Consider the following 23,048-nt stretch of genomic DNA (forward strand, 5'->3'; position numbering starts at 1 on the left):
TGGAATCGTTTAAAGCCCTTTGAACAAGTTTGCAGTTTGTACTGAAAGTTTCTTTTGGACCTTGACCCGTTTGGTTCCCACTGAAGTCCATTATATGGAGAAAAATCCTGGAATGTTTTCATCAAAAACCTTAATTTCTTTTCGACTGATGAAAGAAAGACATGGACATCTTGGATGACATGGGGGTGAGTAAATTATCAGCAAAAGTTTTTTTTAAAAGTGAACTACTCCTTTAACTTGTGTTTCGAAGGAGATGAGCGAAGGTTTTACGGGTTTGGAATGACATGAGGGTGAGTAACTAATGACATCCATTTCATTTTGGGTGAACAAACTCTTTAAGCAACAATCCGTTTTGAGTGTCTTATGTGCTGAATCTGAGCAGTTCAAGCAGAACAGCATACTCAGCCTTTGCGGGGGCTTACAGAGGTCATGACTGGAGAATAGAGGCAGTCCATCTCCACGTCTCGCTCCGAGTCAGTGCCTTCTGGGAGCAAGACGACACCCAGCCTCTGAAGGATGGACCTGAGAAGACAAAACGGCCTCAATTAACAATGACTAATGGGACATTCCTTTAGGTTATTCAGCCAAATAAACAGTCACCACAGATGAGGCTTCAAGGGGCCATATAAAAGCACTTCTGTAGCACTATTTCCCCCCCTGATGTCTACTTAGGGACAAGGTCAGAATTTAGGGTGTCACAATCCCATCCCTAGTTCAGTGGTAGGTGCACTGCTAAAGGGTTCAGCCATTTCTACATTTACATTTATTCATTTAGCTGACGCTTTTATCCAAAGCGACTTACAATTGTTATATATGTCAGAGGTCACACGCCTCTGGAGTGTCTTGCTCACAGTGGATTCGAACCCGGGTCTCTCACACCAAAGGCATGTTTCTTAGCCACTGCATTTATTATCAAAATAGTTAGATAACTGCAATGTTTTCTGCCTAGAAATTCCCAAAATGCACCATGAAAACCTGCAAGGCTATGGATTATATTGACTTGCAGGAAATGTCATCATAACTTCAGAGCCTTTCAAGTCATAGTCATGGTCAAACATGTATGAAGAAAAGCCTTCCTTTTATGTTTCTAATTATTGTTGACACGACTGTTCAAAGCTCGGTAAGCTTGTTTTTTCTTCATGTTTTTAAAATGAGTCTTTTATGATCATGAAAGCTGCATTCATGTTATCAATAATACAGTTAAAAAAAAAAAAATGATCAAGGTTCAAATACCTTTTTTATTTTTAAAATGTAATGTACGTGATGGTAAAGCTGAATTTTCAGCATCATTATTCCAGTCTTCAGTGTCACATGATCCTTCAGAAATATGCTTCTAATATTCTGATTTGCTGCTTAAGAAACAGTTGTACTAATGTATTCAAATCTTGTTTAACTGCTTTGTTCAATATAAAAAGGCAGAACAAGCGCATATATTTCATAATACTTTCTAACACCTACAACAAAGGTGTCATGCAGAGATGATAAATACCAGCTATCTTTTAACGCACGACCTTCATAATCGTGTTGCCGGCATATCGCAGGCTATTGAGTCATGAGTAGACTGTTGTTTAGTGGATAAGGTCCTTGCTAGAGCCTGAAATTGTGTTTTCTGATTCATCCACGTGAAATGACCATTTTCCACTTTTATACTGCTTTATTGTTATGAATTAAGAATCCAGGAACCAATAAAAATCCAGAGCTTAGCACGGAAATCACAAAGAAATCAACGATTCTTCATCCAACTCCAATTATTTCTCGTACTGGTTCCGGTTCCTTAATGATTCAATTAATGAGTCCTTGAACGGCAACTCATTTGACCGATTCAAACCAACAAGTATTTGTATTATTTCATCTCAGGCAGTCGTTTAGTCAGATTCAATTCAGACTAAGCTCACAACACCGCTAAAAAATAAATTTGGTGGCAGCACTTCACCAACATTTAATGATACAACTGCAGGAAACATGGAAACATGGAAAAGGGCCCAGGGCCCACTAGGGGGCCTCAGCAAACTTCAAATGGGGCTAGAAGACTAATACTTAATAATATGTTATATATATATATACAGTATATATATGTATATATATATAAATTAAATTGCTTAATTTAAAATAAAACAAGATGTAAACTGAAATCACATTTCCCCTTTTGTTGTTTCTAATCAAGAACATACAGTTCTTGATACTTCTGAAATGACAACATTATTTGTGTCTAATTAAATATATAAATGCGAAGATTGAGAACACAACACATTTAACTCTTTCAAAAGATCAAGACAAATCTAGTTTGTTTGTTTGTGTGTTCTTTCCCACAGTGAATCTGTGGCACATTTGAAACTTGAACTAGCAAATGAAAAAGTGTGAACTGTTCAAGCTGTATTTTTACATTTTTAATCATGTGTGCTCCACATCCAGTGACAATCAATCAAGCATAAGCTCGAAGCATATCATAAATACATTAACAATTACTGACAGGGCAATTTGTATGAACAGCTATTAAGTAATTATTGATGTAGCCTTGTAAATAAAGCACAAACTTCCCCACGGCTTGGAGTCGAAGTCTTCCGTTACCTGCAGCCTGCAGGAGAAAACTATTTACCCCCACCACTCCCTCGCCGCGGTCGACTGCCGTTTCCAGCACTCGGTGTCATGATTCTTTAAGAATTGTACGTTTCATTACTTACCGAACCATTATGCCCTGTTAAATGCGAACAAGTGCTTCTATTGGCTGTGTAACAGACTGAATAAGTGCACTGAACTTTAGAATATGCTGCGCTTGCACCAAACTAGTAAGAAACTAATGAACTATAATGATCTTTTTAACAATACTAGTACAGCTGACGCAAACAGAGTGGATATGTAAATGTACAATATTAGAGGACAGGCAGGGAATTAAACTTGCGAACCTTTCTAAGCAAACTATGCATCTGTGGGTGCTGCAAGATGAGTGAATTGTTTTTGAGAGAGAGTGTGTGTGTGTGTGTGTGTGTGTGTACCTTAGCCAGGTTTGTCGGACGTGGGCTGGATAAATGGTGTAGGGAACCCTCAAGTTGTGGCAGAAAAGAGTCAGACAAATGAGAGCATGATCGATGTCGCTCTGCCGAACACACACGTAGACCAGCGGAGCTTTCTACAACACACACACACACAGACAGACACGGACACAATTAGAGGACACTTCAGCGCAGGGAGAAATAAAATTCAGTGGTAAGTACGCACTTGAAAATGAACCCGTAAATGAACTGTTTTTGTACTTCAAAAAAGGTTTCTAGACCCTTTGTACCAACTGTGCTAATATTTCTGAACTGGTGCCTTCTTATTTAACAAACATTGAGAGAAAAGAGAACAGGTTAAAGGTCACAATATCCCTATTTCAGCACATAATAAGTGTTCATCTTAACTCTGATCAAGTTTTCTACGCATAATATTATAGAGACTACATGAAATCTCAAATCTATTGCCACATTCTTAAAGCTATTATTTAGAATAAATAAACAATTACATATGAACAGTAAAAATGTAAATGTTAATAAAGTCTAACCCCTAACTAAGAAATGATTTATTTTAAAATCATTTACACTCACATGAGATAGACGCATATCAGACTATATATATATATATATATATATATATATATATAGCCCGACCAATAAAGGATTTTGAGGGCCGATAACGATGCAAATATTTATTGGATTTAAAATACGATATTCCGATATATCGGCCGATATTTTTAAAAAATTATTTCAGAAACGCGCAACAAAACATTAACAGATTTCCCTAACATTAGTTATTTGTAGTTATTTATGAGTTTTAACTAAAATAATATGATAATGCATTTTATAAAGAAACTTTTTTCTTTTATTGTCACAGCAGAACAGACTGATGATAGTGGCATTAGCTAGCTTTGTAGTTAGCTAGTCTATGATGAGCCATAATTTAGCAATGGATAACGTCATACTGCAAATTGTAAAAAATACATTTTCAATATAACAGGCCAAGGAGAGATGATACGTCCCATTGCTATAACTGTCACGCGCTATTAAAGAAAATACTTCAGTCGCATTGTCAAAAGTTAAAAGGATAGTCAGTCAACTACACTGCAACAACGTAACGTAACTATTACTAGCTAATTCCGCTTCACTCTCGGCTTATTTAACAGCAGCAAAACTGGACATGAGTCACAAATTTTGTCGCTTATTTGAGTGAAGAGAACTGATGCGGATGTTCTTTTAATTGTTATTCTAGCAATGTATGTCTCGTGACCAACTCAACGAGTGTTGCCAACGGTGTAGAGTGCCCTCTCCTCTGGTGGACAAACTATACAACTCCAACACTCATGACATGGTTGAAGCGCGTTTCGTCAGTTTTTATTTTATTTTTGAAATATTCATTTATCGGCCATTATAACTGCCGATACCGATAGTTTGGAAAATGCCTAATATCGACCGATAATATCGGCCTGCCGATAAATCGGTCTGGCTCTATATATATATATATATATATATGAAGAGTTCAGATGCAAAAGCCTCTAAGTGCCATTTGAAATTCTCTTCTAGAATAATAATTTGTATCAAGCTTGTATATTTAAATTCAGTAATTTCACTTAAATGGCAATTCATAGGTAATCTTCATTGCCATTTAAGTGAAATTACTGAACTTAAATATACAAGTTTGATAAAAATTAACATTCTTGAAGAAAATTTCAAATGGCATTTAGAGGCTTTTGCATCTGAACTCTTCATATATATATATATATATATATATATATATATATATATATATATATATATTCAAAACAAGGCAAAAATGCCGATAATGAATATTATTTTGCATGATATGTCCTGAATCCTTTCAAACTCTCTATTTGTGGAGTTCAACTGAGTGGTGCAGAAATGTAGCAGTGCTATTCAGGTGGGCGGCAACTGGCAAGAAAGTGAACAGGTGAGCTCAATACTTTCCGGAGTCATGCACATGGACTGAGGCCAAAAAGATGATCTCTGGCTGTGCTGTAGAATGCATGTTTAATTGGTTATAAAACCACAAGCTAATGAGGTCTAATCGGTTCTCTGATGTTTTCTTTAATGTTGCACCAAATGTAAGAATCACACAATCGAATGCTACAAAAAAAGCTTTCAAAGTGTGCTTTAACTTCCATATAAAGGATTATGTGTGACCAAAAGCCTGAGGTGAAAAACCTGACTGCAATAAAAATAAATGTGTAAACAGGATAAATTGAGCAATAGTTTGAGAGAAGAAGAAAGAGAGAGAGAGGCACACACAAAAAGAGCATTTTGATATAGAGAGCAGCCTTCAGCTTCATACTGTATATTTAAATCGCAATATCATACTGTGAAATCGAGAATAACTGAGTTTGGGTCAGAAAAACACTGCAAATGTGAAAACTTGAGGAGAAACAGTGGTGAAAGAAGAAAAGCAGTTAAGACTAATACGATATGGGAAGAATGAAAGCATGCAATACATGAAGCAAAGGATGCCTACAAGGAAGGAAAGCTGTTAATATGAGAGAATGGGGTGAAGAAATACAACCCCAGTTCCAAAAAAATGGGACATTTTGTAAAATGTAATAAAATAAAGAATTGGTAACACTTTACTTGAAGGGGTGTGCATAAGACTGACATGACACCGTCATAATCATGACATGACACATGTCATGAATATGAAGGAGGTTTTTAATGCATGTTTATGACAACTTCCATTAAGTATCATCCGCTCAATTATGACATTTTAAATGCAAATATGACATTGTTGGAGATGTCTTTATCTGTATCTCTACACCTGTCAGTGTCTTTGTCATGACAACTTGACATTACTAAGACAACACAACCTGTCATAAACATGACAAACATGACATAGCAGATTAATTATCAAACTTAAAAAAAAAACACTTTATGAGTATTCATGACATTGGAGAAATCATAACATTTTAATGACAAATTCAATTTGTACCACTGCAGTTGAGGTCAAGAAAAAATTCATGACAGTTATAATGGCCTCATGACAGCCAATGTCATGATTACTCATAAAGTGTTTAAGTTTGATAATTAATCTGCTATGTCATGTTTATGACATATGTATGACAGGTTGTGTTGTCTTAGTAATTAAACACATAAAGCTAAGTGGTTTCTTAAGTTTGAAAATGAATCTGCTATGGCATGTATATGACATATTTATTTATGTTGTCTTGGTAATGCCAATTTGTAATTACCAAGACACTGACAGTTTATGAAGTACTGATTTATGTCAAGTTGTCATAAAGACATCTTAATGTCATATTTGCATTCAAAATGTCCTTATTAGGCGAATGACACTTAATGACATTTGTCATACATATGCTTAAAACCTCATGTCAAAACCATATGTCATGTCATGATTATGAAGGTGTCATGTCAGTCATATGCACACCCCTTCAAGTAAAGTGTTACCAAGGAATCTGTGATTTTTTTCCATTCTCTTAACTTCTTTTTACTGATAGTAGTACAAAGAAAAGAAATCCAATGTTTTCACTGACAAACTGTATTGAATTTTGTAAATCTAAACAAATATTGCTTGCTTTTGATGGCTGCAATACACTCCCAAAAATCTATCACATCACCTTTCCTTTTAATTGCACATTTAATTTAAATGTTTGGTAATTCAAGAATACTAATTGTTTTCCAGGGATTTTTGCCCAATCTCGCCTGATATAAGACAGTCGGTGGTCATCGTTATCCGATCCTCCTTTTCATGAGCCATACGTTTTTAATAAGAGACAGGTCTGGACTGATGGCAGGTCAGTCAAGCACATCCACTGTACGGTGTAGTTCTCCTCTCTTGTCCTACACAGACTGAGATTTCTCTGGATTCCCTGAATCTTTTCACTATAAGCAGCTAGATGCAGAAATACCAAACTACTTCGCAAACACGTATTGACAATTCCCTCATGGCACAGTGGTGAGCCATGACACATCTTTGCTTACAAAGACTGAGATGCTTCATTTAGTGAAGTGAAGCGAAGTGACATGATGTGAAGTGTCCTCTTCATTTAACCAATCCATGTTAGTGCAGGCATATTAGGAACAGTGAGTAGTGGACACACACACTGCAAGCCGTGGACATACACACCCGGAGCAGGGCATCAGTGCTCATGGGCACCTTAGTCAGTATTGCAAACTCTCTAACCATTAGGACCACGACTGGCCCTGCAGTGTTATCGCTTTATACCCAAACACGATACCCTTATTAATTACCAGTTCAACTGCTAATTATGGACCAAATCAAAACCATTTACCTTGGCGTTTCTGTGATCTTTTCACTTTTTTTTTGTCTCAGTCCCAAAATTAGTTTATATTTGCAAACTACAATTAAGTTGGCCAGTGAAAATATTGAAAATCTTTTTTTTTTTTTTGTACTGTCGTTAGTTTAATAAACGTTAAACAAAATGGAATTGGGGTTGTAAAAGCTGTATATTTGGTTACCAGTCGTGTGGCACGGTGTAAAGCTGCCAGCTGGTTGAGGTTGATCTGTACATTGCAGAACATTAAACTGAAGAACTTCAGCAGCATCCAGCTCGCAATCCTAAAAGAGTATGAGGAGACATCGATTGGAAAGATCAAAATATCTTAATAATAATCTGCAGAGGGACAGTTGACATGACATGTCAAGCAGTGACAGCAGTACCCTTAAGAATGTCATGCTACCCTTTCTTAAAAGCAATCATATTTTAGTTCTTTATAAATCAAATAGAGCAGTTATGTAGCCGCCATGACCTCATATTAATTAAAAGGCTACATGGAATATCTGAGCTTTTAAAAATTCATGTCACACTGCAGAACTGGACATAAAGATGATTGAAAAATACTTGTACAATGAGTTCACATGGTCAATGTCCCAAATTTGCTTAATTAGTGGCCTAGAAAAGCATGGGGTGAACTATTTCTTCATTTGACAAATTTCCTTAACTTTCAAAATCCCCAAAATGGATTTTAAATGTCAGATTTTCAATGTGGACTTTTGCAACCCACCAAGGGTAATTTTAAATTGTTACATTTTGAATGCTGAACAATCTATTTGTTTTTTAGACTTGTTAATTTTTGCAAACAAAAATCTCTGGCTGAATTTATTGCAGAAAGAGGAAAGAGATTTGCTTTCAGAATGAGAATTACGTTCAGACCTGAGTAAGCTGGGGGAGATGAAGGTCTGTGTAAGGTCCAGAAGTCTGCCTAAATAACCTCTGACCTTAGGCATCACCAAGTCCACCACCTTGGTCTCATCAGAGGAACATGTTGTTTCCAGAGCCTGCCTCACTCTGGATAAAAACACACACAGTCACAGGACAACAGACCGCAGAGAAAACAAAGAGAATATTGTGTGAAGGATCATCACATAAACACCACGGAACACACCGCTTATGGCCGCAGAGTGAAAAACACACCCATGCTGTTTGGGAATATAAAAGGTTATTTTAATGTTAGGGCCAAAATTGGGTTAGGTGAATGGAGGGAGGGTGTGGTAGCAGGGTTGAACTGAGGTTAGAAGCAAAAAGAAAAGTTAGCATGGCGTATGTGGCATACAGTTGACAGAAACATTAAAATAAATGCCATTCCAGTTGGCGATGGGACACAGTTGTCCAATAGTGCTCTGTCGAACTGCATGAATACATCTTATTTAATTGCTCCTATCAGATATGCATACAGTCAGGGTCAGGTAACTGTACCTGTATACAGGGCTTCATGACCGATTAGTCTTTCAAGCAACCCACCAAAGGGTCTGCCTCTTTTTCAAGTCTTTAAAATGTCATTTGACATTTCTTTAAACTTTAGTACTAAAACTTTGGATTTCTAGACTCTTTCAAAGGTTTTTTTTTTTTTTAACCGACAGAAAGGGAGAACATTTTACACCTCTGCTACATTTTGAATGCAAAGATAACATTATTGACAACTATTTATTTTGTTGCAATTCATTTTATTAACATCCATAATTATTACTTTTTTGTAGCAAAGGCTAAATTTACAGGTTAGCAGTGTTTTCTTTGTATTTTAAGATGGCATGATCTCTCAAAAGGTATAACCGTTTTATAAGTTTGTTTATATTAAAACAATATACACCAAATGGATCAATGGATCATTAGGCCTATATATATATATATATATATATATATATATATAAATACAAAGGGAATCATTATATTTGAAATTCTCTGTATGAAATCCCCTGTACTGGTCGATGTTGAAAATATGAAGGTTTTCACATCTCTGCATGCAAGCTAATGTAAGAATAAGTGGCTACCAATCTTCTATATTAACAGAGGAGAAAGACATCTGAATTAAATCTCAATGGGAGCGCCTTTCAATCCTCAAAAGCATCTCTCATCCTCTCACTCTCTCGCTACACGTGGCATGTCATCTAATCAGTGAAGAGTGCTCAAGCGAGCCGCACCTATCGCTGCCGTGGACTCTATGCCGTCTGTCTCCATCAGGGCTGGGGTGAACTTCACGACCCCAGACAAACAGCAAACAGCACACCCTCCTTACTAACCAGCCACGGTACCTGAAAACACACACACACACACTACATTCAAGTATGCCCGCTCTATTTTACCCAATTAGCAAAATAAAAGGAGCCCTTGTGTAAACAGATATTGTCTCACTCACCTTGGGACAATGAAAACAATCACTGGCCATTCAGCAATTGTATACAATTGAATACTCAGCATAATCAGGCTCCAAAATGTTAATTAGCGCTACCAATGAAAGAGCAGGCTCCGATTTGGTCCTATTAAATTAAGACGAATTAAACGCTTCAGCAGGATTTGCAGAGCTCGGCTTCTGACACTTTCTAAAGTGAGAGGATTGAAAAGAAGATAAACTGGGTGCTCACAGAGTCAGTCGCTGTGTGTTTTGATGCAGGAGAGCCGAATCCCATTTATTTGGCCTAATAAAGTGTTTTCTAGGAAGTTAGAAACCCCTCTTCATGAGAGCCCTTTCTTTTCTGAGAAACAATGACTGCATCACCACATGTCAGGATCTATCAGCAATGGCTTAAAGGGCCATTCACACAGAACACTGCGGTTAAAACACGAGATGCATCAGTGGAAAGAAAAAAATATGCTAGGTCTAGGGACGCGACGCATTTTGTTAAAAGTTGAAATTCTTTAACTTAAGCGCTGCATTTTGACCGTTATTTTTTTTGTCTCTTGACACACCGCAGCCACAGCACTGTTTGGCAGATGTATCGCTTTTATTTCACTTTTACTCTGGTGAAGTTACAAACACAATGTATCTGATATGAATAAAACACCTTGTCAATTTATAATTGAATGTATTGTCATTGCCGCTTCCATAGACAGTGTGTATTTTACAAACTATACATGTATTGTTTTGCTACTTATGTTCACTTAGGACATAAACGACTGTTTAAAAGGACACCCGCAAAGACGGCATTTTGATTTAAAGACTTAAAACTAGTGCTGTCAAACGATTAAATTATTTAATCGTGATTAATCGCATGAATGTCATAGTTAACTCGCGATTAATCGCACATTTTTATCTATTCTAAATGTCTTTTGATTTCTTTTTGTTACATTACAACTTATCAACATGGAAAAGTGGATTGGCTTGTTTAGTGCAAATGTTTTTTTTATTATTATTATTATTATTGAAAATAACATTGGAATAGTGCTCAATTTCACACTAACATATAATCTCTCACACAATGTAACACTGTCTATCAATAAAAGGGTGAAAGAAATACTGACGAGGTCCTGATATTGACGACGGGGTGGAGAATTCGCATTATCTGTGTGTCTGTGTGTTTGCTTGGCCATCATCAAGTGTTGTTTCAGACAACGTGCTCATTTCACAACAAAACACACAGATCACTTGGTCTTGTCAATGGGACAATTTGGCAACTTTTTAAAAGTAAACTTTCCATTCAGAATCTTAGGGCATCCATTTCGGCGTCTCGCGCTCGTCATCCACTCAAAACGTAACGTTACTATTTGGCCGGCTCGTAAGCCGAAACGAGTGTGTGCAGCACAAAACTTCCTCACGCTGGGTTCTAAAACCCATTCACTTCAATGGTTTGCGCCACGCGAGGATGTTTTGTTGCTTCTTCGACCAAAGCGCAAGCGGATCTAGACCGTAAACAAAACAACAGGCACGCCCCAAACACGTTTCGGCTTTTGAGCCGGCTTTGAGTGGATGACGAGCGCGAGACGCCAAAATGGATCAGGACGCATGCTGGATCCTGTTGCAAAAGCATGTGAAAAAACTACAAAGTTTGCTAGGACAAAAAGACTGTTAATCGCACGATAAAAAAATTAACGCCGTTTAAATTGGTTTGCGTTAACGCCATTAATAACGCGTTAAACTGACAGCCCTACTTAAAACATATTCAAACGATCAGCTTTCGTGACGCGCTCTACCATGATAGAGACGATAAGTCGACAAATTTCTATAGGTTAATCATGTCTACCGGTAAATAGCCCATCCCTAAAGTCATTGTAGTTTGACAAAGACAGCATAATGGTGGTTCTTCACCATTTAATAAATAGCCTTGTGGAAGTCTTGTTTGACCTAAACCGCATCCAGTAAAAACAACTTGGTCATAACAAGATTTGATATTAGGTTTAATATTCTTCTTATACTAGGATTTATTTCATGTAACTTATTTTCTTGGCATTTATGCCATTCCATTCTGCCATGTTATTAATACTTTATTACTGGTTTGAGATAAGAGGTTAGAATTTGACACTGAAATTAAAAGTCGATGTCTGCTTTCTCATTACCAGATTAACCAATATGACCTGGTACCAAAAAGAAAATGATACTGATGATTTTCTTGCATACCATATCTACTTTAGCTAAAATACTTAATTATGGGATGATCAGTCTTTACAGATTCAAGTCCCTGAAGGCAGGATTTTGAGTTGGTGGATTAAAAAATTGTCCAAATAAAAGTTCAGGTTTTTCAAGTAAGGTTTTATATAATTCTTTAGAGGCAATTAAGGGGAAGTGATATCCATATCGCCAAGTTTTATCATAAGCCTTCTAAAGGTCAAAGAACACAGCATGTTCTTTTTTTTGATAAAGGTATTGTAGTGTTACAAATATATTAAATGTTTAACTTAGGTTCCTGTACAATAGTATATAAACTGAGAAAGTCTACAAGACTGAATTTAGCATTTGATGTATAAATGTGCAATAGATTCTGCCAATCCTGGTCTCTTTATTGTAAGTTAAATGAATCAGATTACTGAGACTTTGTCTTTAATGGCTCTGGGAGCCCCTGGCTCAGTTTGAATAGTTATGCTTATTGGATTAAAATTGGTATCACTAAGTATAAGGGCAGGTTCCTAAACCTGTATACCTAATTTACATGCTTTGTTTCAGAGTGTCTCCACCTCTATGTAACCCCTCACCCTTGAAAGGTATATTAAATACAAGGTATTTTGGCTTAGCCAGACTTGGGTAAGAAGTTAGGATGAAGCAGACTTGGGAATACTACAGCGATGCAACAGCAATAAAGAACCCTGCCTAAAAGATACACCCGAGTCTTCGAACACAGTCTCACCCCAAGACGTCATACAACTGACACTTTTGACCATACGTCAACATCCGCCGTTTTACGGTACCCTTTAACGTCAGTTAGATGACGATCCTGGGGCGTCATCCAACTGACGCTTTACCATTAACGTCAGTTAGGTGACGGGATAGGTTCAGGTCTGGGGTAGGGTTAGGATTAGATAACGTCACAACAGCATCACATAAAAATTACTCCATTCTAATAAGACGATGGATCTAAAGTACTTTTACCTCGTCTAAAACCATATATTCGGTTCGACTACAGTATCCACAACAGACGTTTATTAACCATTCTCTCTGTTGTTTTGCAAAGGCAGCAATGCTATTGGGCAATAGTTGCTTGTATCAAAATGGTCCTTGCCTGGTTTAGGTAAAGGAAAAATTACGGCTTCTTGCCAAGATTGTGGTATATCTGTTATTGCAAAGATTGCGGTATATCTGCTATTCTCCAGATTGTATTCAAAATTGAGGAGGAGAAATAATACAGCATGGTTGCTTCAGAAACCCAACAGCAGTATTTATGGGAGCATTTAAGAGCACTTGAAAGCTCTTTCATAGTGAAGAGATCGTTATATGGTTCTGTGTCATTTGAGAAGTCGTCCAGATATTGAGTTCATATTGTTTGAAATTCAGGTTGTCAATTTTCTAATAAGGCATTCTTTTCAAAAGACTAACATTTGCTATTTCTTGATTGCCATTAAAAGAGTATCTCAATATTTAATTTGTATTTGTGATCCATCTTCTTTGATGATCATTTTTCGAAATGATATCCCAGATCTTGTTGCTCGGTGTGTTTGCAGTTAAACTTGATACAAAACTTTTCCAGCTCTGTCTCTTTGTGTTAATAACTCTGCATGTTTATACCTGACACATTTTAATCTTATCAGATTATCTGTTGTTGGATGTGTATTCATTCTTTCTGCTTTTTTAGGATCTCAATGACCTTTTTACAGTTTTAATAGAACCATGGGTTAGACCTACAACATGGCTTTGCTGAGAGTTTAGGAATAGCTTTGTTTGCCATTTTAGTAAGACTGTCAGTAAACCTTTTTACTGGATCTTGAAAATCTTGACGTGCCATGTGAAATTTTTGTAGCATAGTGTTTGAAAATATTAATAATTTGCTTTAAGTTGCCATCTTGGGATTCTTTGTTGGATTTCCAATTCTTCAGAGGCAAATAGCAAGGGGAAGTGGTCACTTTCACATAAATCATCCCAGGTCTTCAGTCCAAATTTCAATCAAATTTCAATTCGATTGAAAGGGGTGGTTTATTCCTTTCTAATCTAATCGAGAGAATATGAGAACATTTGATTGGATTGAAATCACTTGTGTTTCTCACGTCACAAACTACCTTGTAACCAATCACGTCAACGAGCCGGCAGGTTTAGCATATCATTAACTATTCACTGAAGCAGGGCTCAAGCCATCAAGAAAAGCCAGGTTATCCCGGTATATTTTTCTGTTAATTTGAAAAATCGTGTACATTTAACAATATAGCAGGTGAATTACGTATACAGTATATTACAATGTAATGATGAACTACAGTAGTCAACATTTGTTGACTACTGTATCTTTCTCCACTGACGTTGTTCAAGTTGTTTAAAGTGTTCCTGCGGATGCTGATATTTAGTAGGCAGCTGCCTGACTCGGAGATGCTGAGCGGAACATGGTTGTTGTGTGTAACATTAGCAAAACATTATTAGCTGTTTGATAACGCAGTCAAGCAAAAGGCTAATCATATTAATAGTGGTGCAACGGATCATCACTGATCCGTGATCCGTTCGGATCAATGTCTTCGGTTCGGCACACACGTGATCCGCGAATTGATTATGAAAAAAAAAAAAAACGTGCGCATGTTGTTCAGTCAACGCACAGCTTCGTCATAGCGAACGGAGGAACGGAGAAGCTTGAACGCCCCGCCCCCGCGTCATTTCAGGGCTCCAGACCAGACTGCGACCAAAATTTGAGAGTGTGCGACTGAATTTTACATCCAGTCGCACATGTGCGACCAGTAAATTTGCCACACGTTAAACGCATGGTAAAGCGGCGCGTCAATGAATCCGTGACAAGAATAGCGCGCGTAAACATCTGTGGGAGGGAGACGGAGACAAATATCACAACCTGATGTGCGTCTGAGCAATCAGCGATCTATCAACTCGTTAGTCGTTGCCTAGCAGCGAATGCAAACAAAATGAAAGTGGAACGAAAATACGCTACTCATTTATGATTAGGACCGTGGAGCAGCAGCAGCGATCCATTGACAAAATAAAGCCCCGAACTTGACAGTCGCTGGCCGATCTCGCTCACGCAACACTGTTACTAGGAGATCCAGTGAAGAAATCCATTGAATTCGCCTCAGAATTAATAACATCAACACCACGAGATCCAGTGAGAAACACTCCGATTCGGCGCAGGTTTCTGTTATAAACCATATCAGATCAAACAGAGCTGACGTGGAAACCAGGAGAAACACTTATAGAAGGCTTTCAGTCCACAAATCAGCCTATATATGATAATGTGTAAGAAATAGTCAAATGCTTACAAGTAGCCTACTACACATCTTTTCCCAGCACTTCAATAATATCATAAATAAATGTTTTATTTTTTTGAATTTTTTATGTGATTACCAACACATTTTTTGTTTATCCTTTAAAGATTGTCCTAAAATGAAAAAAGTACGATGATATTTTCACTACTTTTATTAATTGATATTAAGACATTATAAATGATAATAACTAAGTTAATTTCATCTACACCCTAAATTAATCTAAGTGATTTATTGTCAGCCCCAGTGCTACCAGAATTTTTTTTTTTTTTTTTTTTTTTGTAGAACTCGCTGTGAGTTCTCATTTGAGGTGATGCTGCCCTCAACTTTCAGTCTGGAACCCTGTGAAGTTAAAATAAAACAGAATATCATAATGTTAAGTCTATTTATTATTAAAGAATTTGTCAGTAGGCTATTACAGTTATTTTGGGGGAAATTTTTTTTTTTTTTTTTTTTTTTGCTGATCCGAAAAATGATCCGATCCGTGACCCTGATCCGAGAAACGATCCGATCCGTGAGTTTTTTGATCCGTTGCACCCCTACATATTAATTACTGTTACATTGCAAAGAGTGATACCATTGTGCAGCGTTTACTACAGTAAAGTTGACCGAGTGGAACTCTGAGCTGGTGTGAGTGAGTGGAGGCAGGGCTAATTTGCATATATTCATGGTACAGCATATACTTAATGATGTAAGGGTGTTTAGACTGAAGCTATTTTAAAGGGTTAGTTCACCCAAAAATGAAAATTATGCAATTAATTACTCATCCTAATGTCGTTCCAAACCCAGAACACCTTTGTTTTATCTTCGGAACAACATTTTTTTATAAAATCTAAGAGATTTCTGACCCCCATATAGACTGTATCGTAATTGCCACTTTGAAGGCCCAGAAAGGTAGTAAAGACACCGTTAAAATAGTCCACGTGACTACTGTAGTTCAACCTTAATTTTATAAAGCGTCAAGAATACTTTTTGTGTTCAATAACAGTAGTGTCAGTCTCTGATGCTGTTCACGTTGTAAACACAGTGCAGCGCTGTCCAAATGCCGGCTCAGTATCAAGTGAACAGTGTCAGACACAGACATGTAAGAAAAGAAATTGTTGAATAAAGTCGTTAATATAGTTTTTTCGCGTTCAAAAAGTATTCTTGTTGCTTCAGAAAATTAAGGTTAAAGCAGTTGAGGTTGCACTATTTATTTTTAATCTTTAACATCTGGACTACAACAAGCCCTAGAGATATTGATTTAAAATGTTCAGATTTTTTATTATTAATCGGTAGAACTTTATAATAAGGCTCTATTAGTTAAAATAAACTGACAATGAAAATTGCTTCTAAAGCCTGTATTAATCTAATGTTAGTTTCAACATTTAATAATACATTATTAAAATCAAAACCTGAGCGAACACGGACAAACAATGATCAGTTGCATTTTTTAACTAACATTATCAAAGAGTAATAACTTTTGTAACAAATGTAGCAATTTAACATTGTTCCCTGCCATTGACAAGTTTTTATGGCTTTTTTTGTGTTTTCACTGTTATAAGGCAGGGGCCGCTATTAAGCATCTCCTGAACAAGTACAGACTCTCCAAATCAAAATCACAGGCAAAGAAGAAGCAGAAAAGAGCGATCTCATATGAAAAAAAAAATGCAATCATCAACAATAAACAGCATATAAACCAGAACAGTAATGTTACAGAGTGAAATGCCAAACCAGGGAGTGGTTAGGACTGTGAAGCTTTGGCGGTGTTGATGGACTCCATCTATATTCTGATCATCATTCTGAATCCGATCTGGATTTAGTCTTTGACAAAAACGTGATTTTCTCCGCTTTTTGCTCAAAATGTTGCTTTTTTATGAAACTTACCCACAGTCAAGTGTTGATAAAAAAGAATGCATGTAGCTACAATAAAACTGTGTTTGAAACCGGAGAGAGCTAGAGTTTTTGTATTGTTTTACAGTATTTAAATGTTGTTTTTGGATATAAAAAAGTTATTAAACCTGTGCTTGTGCTTGGAAAGCTGCTTTAAAGTATCTTCCCCAGCTCTGATGTCTGATTGGCTAAAAGTGTACAAAAAGCGTACCCTTTTACAAAAGGGTAGCAGGATTGTGGAACTACACTTGATTGATTCTTAGATGTTAAAAATAAAGAGAAGTTATTCTAGGGCTCTTCATTTGGCGACTGAAGTACATGTGCCAGGCTTACGAGTCAAACACAAACAGTAATTACAGTTGAGCAGTTAGAAGCTGGAGTTGAGAGGTGCATTGTTATTTTAATGGCCCGGATGAGGAGGGCTAGAGTTGAGTGAAGGATGTGCACTTACCCGGTGTGTGTCTCGTTCACACACGTCAGGTTTTGAAAGCCCAGGGGAGGAGTGTTACACAGCAACTTCAGACCCTGAGAGTGGCAAGAGGATATTTGATCAAACTTGATGGAAAGCCTGCTAACCAGCCTCCATCACAGTACAGAGAGTCTACTCTGCCATCCTATATAGACGGAGATAAATGACACACTTTAAAGAAGCCTTTTAGTGTTCAAAATAGCACCCCATTAGTTCCACTATAAATCATAGCATGAAAGATGTTAAAAAATCGGGCCTAAATAAAATTCTTCGAAAATAAAACATAGTGACATCATGCGAGTAACACTATCATGAAGGTTTGTAAATGATTCAATACAACACTTAAAAACTGCTAGTCCCTGATTGCTTAGTTTTTGACTCCTTTTATTTGTTTAAAATACATTAATAAAGTAGATTAGGGTTGTACAGTACAAAGTAAAGTCAACAAAAAAAGGTGTATTTAATCTCTGTGAAAGGGTTAATTTAAGATTTTTCAAGCAGCTGCATCAGCTCCAAATAATTTAGCACTAAAAAGTATCTTTGAACAGACTTATTTGAAATGCTGTTAATATAATGTGGAACATTTTTTGCTGTCATTTGGGTCGACCATAACTAATCCCTTGGAGCATCAGCGCTCTTAAAAGCTTCTGGAAAAAAAAAAAAAAGACTAATTTGTAAAAGTTTGTTGAAAAAGTAAATTCATAACTCGAGTATTATATTTTCTGCAGCATATAAAGCACTCAGAAATGAAAAGGTGACATTTAGGTAACCATTCCCAAAAAATCTTATTATTTAGGAATTAAAATTGTGGGGTCAGTAAGAAATTTTTATCTTGTAAGCCTTTAGAAAAGACAATGTTTTGTGCTGTTCTCTTTTATTTTTCAGTGAAGAATCCTAAAGTTTTCAAAATTGACAATAATAAATGTTTCTTGAGCAGCAAATCAGCATATTAGAATAATTTCTGAAGGATCATGTAACACTAAAGACTGGAATAATGATGCTGAAAATTAAGATTTGCCACCACAGGAATACAAATACGTTTTAGAATAGAATAAAATAGAAAATGGTTATTTTAAATCAATACTGTATTTGCTGTATTTTTGATCACATAAATGCAGTCTTTGTGAAAAAAAAAAAAAAATTTAGCAACCCCACACTTTTTATCAGTTTGTTAAAACGGTTCCACACAATTGGCCACATAAATGTCACCGCACAACAGATATAAATCCAATCTTTAATTCCCGTGCTATATGCAAATTTAACGGCGGTCACGTCAGTCAAAAGCAACGGATATGTTCTGCATTTTACTTATCAGCTACTTTCAAGATTAAAACTCATCAGCGGCGACGCTCTCACATGTTTGTTTTCATTTCAGTAAATTTACATCCGGGTTTGTGGTTTAATTAAACAACCACATTTACATTTGTAGCGTTTTGCCAGAAATGCGTGAAGTGATTTCAGTGATGTGATTCTCTAAAACTTTTTGGCATTTACACCTGGTCTTTTCACAATCTATCGGATCAGAGAGGCGACGAGGTGTAAACAGGCCCTAAATTGAAAGTACAGAGCTAAATTGCAACTTTAGATCTTCCACAATCTGGTAATTGCAACTTATTTGCCTGGTTTCACAGACAATGCTTATATAGTAGGAATAGTTCAATAGTGCATTTTAAATTCTCTCACAATGTGACCATTTCTTATTTAAATGTCGCAAATATGTTTTTCTTTTACTTCAAGGCGTAAAATGAAAAAAGATACATCCTTCTAATCTTTTTTGCGCTCTACAGAATGACATAGCTGAGTAAATAACTCCTCATTTTAGGCACTGATTGTCATTAATTATCTCAGTAAAACTAGAGAGGGGGCAAATGAAGACATCTCATAGTACAATTATGGTAGTTTATATACGTACCTAGTTCAGTACAGATTTATTTGATAGGGCTGTTAAATAAAATCCAAGCTTGCTTTTTAAATGACTTTTAATACAAACACCAGATCGCTCAAATATGAATTATCTGGCTGGCTGGCCTGAGATTAATAGATTAGTTTAGGAGAGGTTCGATCCAATAACCCTCTGATTACTGCTCCATTAGCCTCACATCCCAGCTCTCAGCACCATGTGCCCACTGGGACCAGTGCTGCTGGAAACAAGCTTAGTCATCTGCAGTTTTCTGAAAAGCTCTTCATAGCATGTGGGGGGAACTATGCTCTTGAGTGTTCATTATTTTTCTCTCCAATACTAATCCCTTTTTTTTCTTGCTATCCCTACCATAAGTAACACGTTTGCCGGCGCTCTGCACTCCCTTTGATCGCCCCTCATGATATGGGTTTGTGAAAGCAGTGTCTGAGTTTTTTCAGGTAAGCCTAAATCTGTGTACTTCCCCCCTCTGCCTCTGGCTGTTTGTCCTTTTATTATCTTCAAATAATCCTTTCATCCCTCTCGTTTTCTCACCAGACTCTCTGGGGTGCATTGGTGACAGCACTGTCCAACCATCGGCCTGAACCTGCCCAGGAAGGGAGCCACGCTTTTCAATTTCCTCTTGATTTTCACACCCCACGAGAGCTACAAAAAGAAGAAACAGACACAGAGAAACATATAAAAGGGTTTGCAGGAACACAAAGAAAGAAACTGAGGATTTGAAACTGGGACTGGGCGTGATACAAGCGTCAGCACTTTCCACATGGAGAGAGATAAGAAGCAATGCTCATGGAACTAATGCCCGTGTTCTAATTTTATCTTTTCTATGATCGCTTCATTTGTTTCACATTTTTCAGCATCAAAGCGGGAAGGATCAATTTTTGAATGCAAAGAGGGATAGAATATGAAATCTATTCATGAGTAACCGTGTCGCAATTGATGGTACAATTTATTCGCAGTCAATTTGGGCCTTTTTGACAGAGTGCCGTCCCCTGAAAGATTTCAAATAAAGATGACATCAATTTAAATTGGTACTAATAATAACATTGTAGCACAGACAGATAAGAGACATGGCTGGAGACAGTAGGACTTATTTATCATCATTCAAAGCTGTCTCAACAACAGACGCCATTACAATCATCTGTGTGGGGAAATATCACTTACAGCAATCAATTATTAAATAAGACTGCATAATGGATGGGGGCTTCAGCACCCAGGTTAATTATTTTAATCTCCTTTTCAACAGAAAATGATTGCTGCTGGTAATGTTTCATTAGCTTGAGCTCACAGACATCATAATGTCTGTCTTTGGAGTAATAAAAGCAAAAAATATATATTCTGACATACAGAGGAATTGCTGTCATGGTTTTATTAAAATTCACTTCGGCTCAAATTTCAGAACAGATAAGAATCAAATGCTTTGGTTTTTAGAGTAAATGAGAAATAGTTTGCAAATAATAATACTATATGAATTAGACCAATCAAATTCATTAAATATTTCAATAATTAAATAATAAAAAAGTTCACACTTTAGGGGAACCCGATTATTCTTAAATTTGCTATTTCAGGTCAACTTTTAAAACTGCGAGGTACCACTTGCTATCTGTGCGATCGCAAAAGGCTGTAATTTTCTTTACTCATCTCAAATGTCAGATACATCTTTTTTTTAACTAAGTATCACTCAACTCAAATGTCAGATATATACAAACACATAAATTAGATATTAAATTTGTTCACACTACAGGGAATTTTTTATTTATTTTTTCAGGTCAAACTGCAAGGTATCACCTTTGCTATCAGGCACACGTTGGTTGTCATAGTAACAATGCAAACTTGTGAGGATTGTTCAAACTCTGACGCATTAACAAATATCGAATTTCAATGGGATTTCAAACCATTTACCAAGGTTGTTTGGCTCGTGCTTGTTAGAAATTGCATTTCATGTATGCATGTTTTTTTGCCATCTGACCTGAGATTTCTCATTTGGACAAAAATCAAAATTGTGATTATGGTTTTGTGCACTTATCCATCTCTGCATGTACTGAGGGTTTAACGTGAATTTGATCACGCAATGTGTGCCAGTTAAGCTTTAGTTTCACATTCCAACATTAGCATGGACATATGATTTACAGATGATTCATAATGAGAAGCATTTGCAAATTTGTCATAAAGTGGCAATGAAACTGACGAATTGTTATGCACACCTGAGTGCAATGGATTACAGGAAAACATTTTTTTCTATCTCCTGGATGTTGATATGTAGGCACCAGTGATGCGCGGGTTGATCCGAAATGAGCGGGTGCCTGCAGTTACGGGTCATCCAAAAATGTTTTTAATGATATTCGGGTCGCGGTCGGTCGGGTCGTTTGATAAAAGATGCCAATTAAACATTTGTATATAGTACTAGACACAATTTTTGATGAAATATACAGCCCTACACATTATTGGCTGAATAACTGGCACGAAGATAACACACAAGCTCAGTCTAAACAGTTCTCGGTTCTATACTGGTGATTCGAGAACCGCTGTCCCTGTGCGTACGCAGTATCAGCTGCTCGTGCTCATCACTTCTCTCAACAGTGGCACCAACATGTCTCGGTTCAGTGAACTGTTGGAGTTACTGGAGTAAAATATAATTCAGGATATTGATTTATTTAGATTCGGAGGCGACTGTCAGGCATGTCTGAAAGTGAGTAACTTTAGTAACTTGTGGATCAGCACTGATCCACTGAAGTGTTTCGAACGATTCAGTTCGAGTGTACTGGTTCGACCGGTTCACTAAAAAGAGCCGGTTCAAAAGAACGATTCGTTTACGAACCGGCCATGTCTACGATCACTACAGTCTGCAGAGAGATGGAGGCGGCAAGAGAAAAGGTGAAGACTGGGGAGTGGAAGCTCCGCAAATACACAAATAGAAAGAGTAAAAGTGTGGGAGACATTTGCTGAAATAATGAAAGATGATGACCAAAGTGCTGGCTTTGCCTTTGTTATGTGTAGGTCTTCTTGCGATGCTGTGTTGTTACACGTCTATGGCCCAATAACGCTCCGATGAACATTTACTACTTTAAAAAAATGCGGTCAGGAAGCGGGTCGGGTACAATGTTTTTTTTTTTTACTTTTTTTGCGGTCCGAGTTGCGGACGGGTAGCCGAAAACGTCGGTCGGTTGCGGGTTGTTTATACATTGACCCGCGCATCACTGGTAGGCACTCATATCTGAATGCAAGCTTACAGTCAGTAGTAAGAAAGGGGCAGGGTTTAAATGGACCAAATGATTGGAGAAGTTGTGAGTACATCTGGCGTTTTCACTAGAACAATGGTTCCCAAACTGGGGTATGTATTTCTACCAGGCAAAATGTCACCTAAAAACGGGAAAATGGTAGTGCTGTAAAATGTCAAATAACCTGTGACAAATGAACTGTTTACAAAGATCAGGAGAATTTTCATTTCATGCCAACTTTATAAGTCTCCCAGCAGTTTCCACCAAAATAAACATTTGCAATTGAAGAATAAAAAAGTATTGAGACTTGAAGAAACTCTTGCAATTGAAGAAATTAAGGCATAAATATTGCAAAAGTGTAAATTACAAAATTGAATATACTTACTATGACGTTTTTTTTTTGTTCGTTTGTTTTTTTTACAGTGCAGCTGTATTACAATAGTAAAA

General features: G+C 36.9%; 1 protein-coding gene across 1 annotated transcript in view; it reads right to left on the reverse strand.

Moving 5' to 3' along the window:
• Positions 1-23,048, reverse strand: part of gpat2 (glycerol-3-phosphate acyltransferase 2, mitochondrial) — a 67,253-nt gene that overhangs the window by 27,226 nt on the left and 16,979 nt on the right. The window contains exons 3-9 of the mRNA XM_039663415.2: positions 19,918-20,028; positions 17,448-17,521; positions 9,433-9,543; positions 8,168-8,302; positions 7,473-7,572; positions 2,994-3,127; positions 423-522 (exon numbers count right to left, since the gene is read on the reverse strand). Of these exons, the coding sequence (XP_039519349.2) occupies positions 423-522; positions 2,994-3,127; positions 7,473-7,572; positions 8,168-8,302; positions 9,433-9,543; positions 17,448-17,521; positions 19,918-20,028 (765 nt within the window). The remainder of the gene's footprint in view (positions 1-422; positions 523-2,993; positions 3,128-7,472; positions 7,573-8,167; positions 8,303-9,432; positions 9,544-17,447; positions 17,522-19,917; positions 20,029-23,048) is intronic.

Source organism: Pimephales promelas, chromosome 14 (genome assembly GCF_988280905.1).
Source record: "Pimephales promelas chromosome 14, fPimPro1.hap1.1, whole genome shotgun sequence".
NCBI classification, from domain to species: Eukaryota; Metazoa; Chordata; class Actinopteri; order Cypriniformes; family Leuciscidae; genus Pimephales; species Pimephales promelas.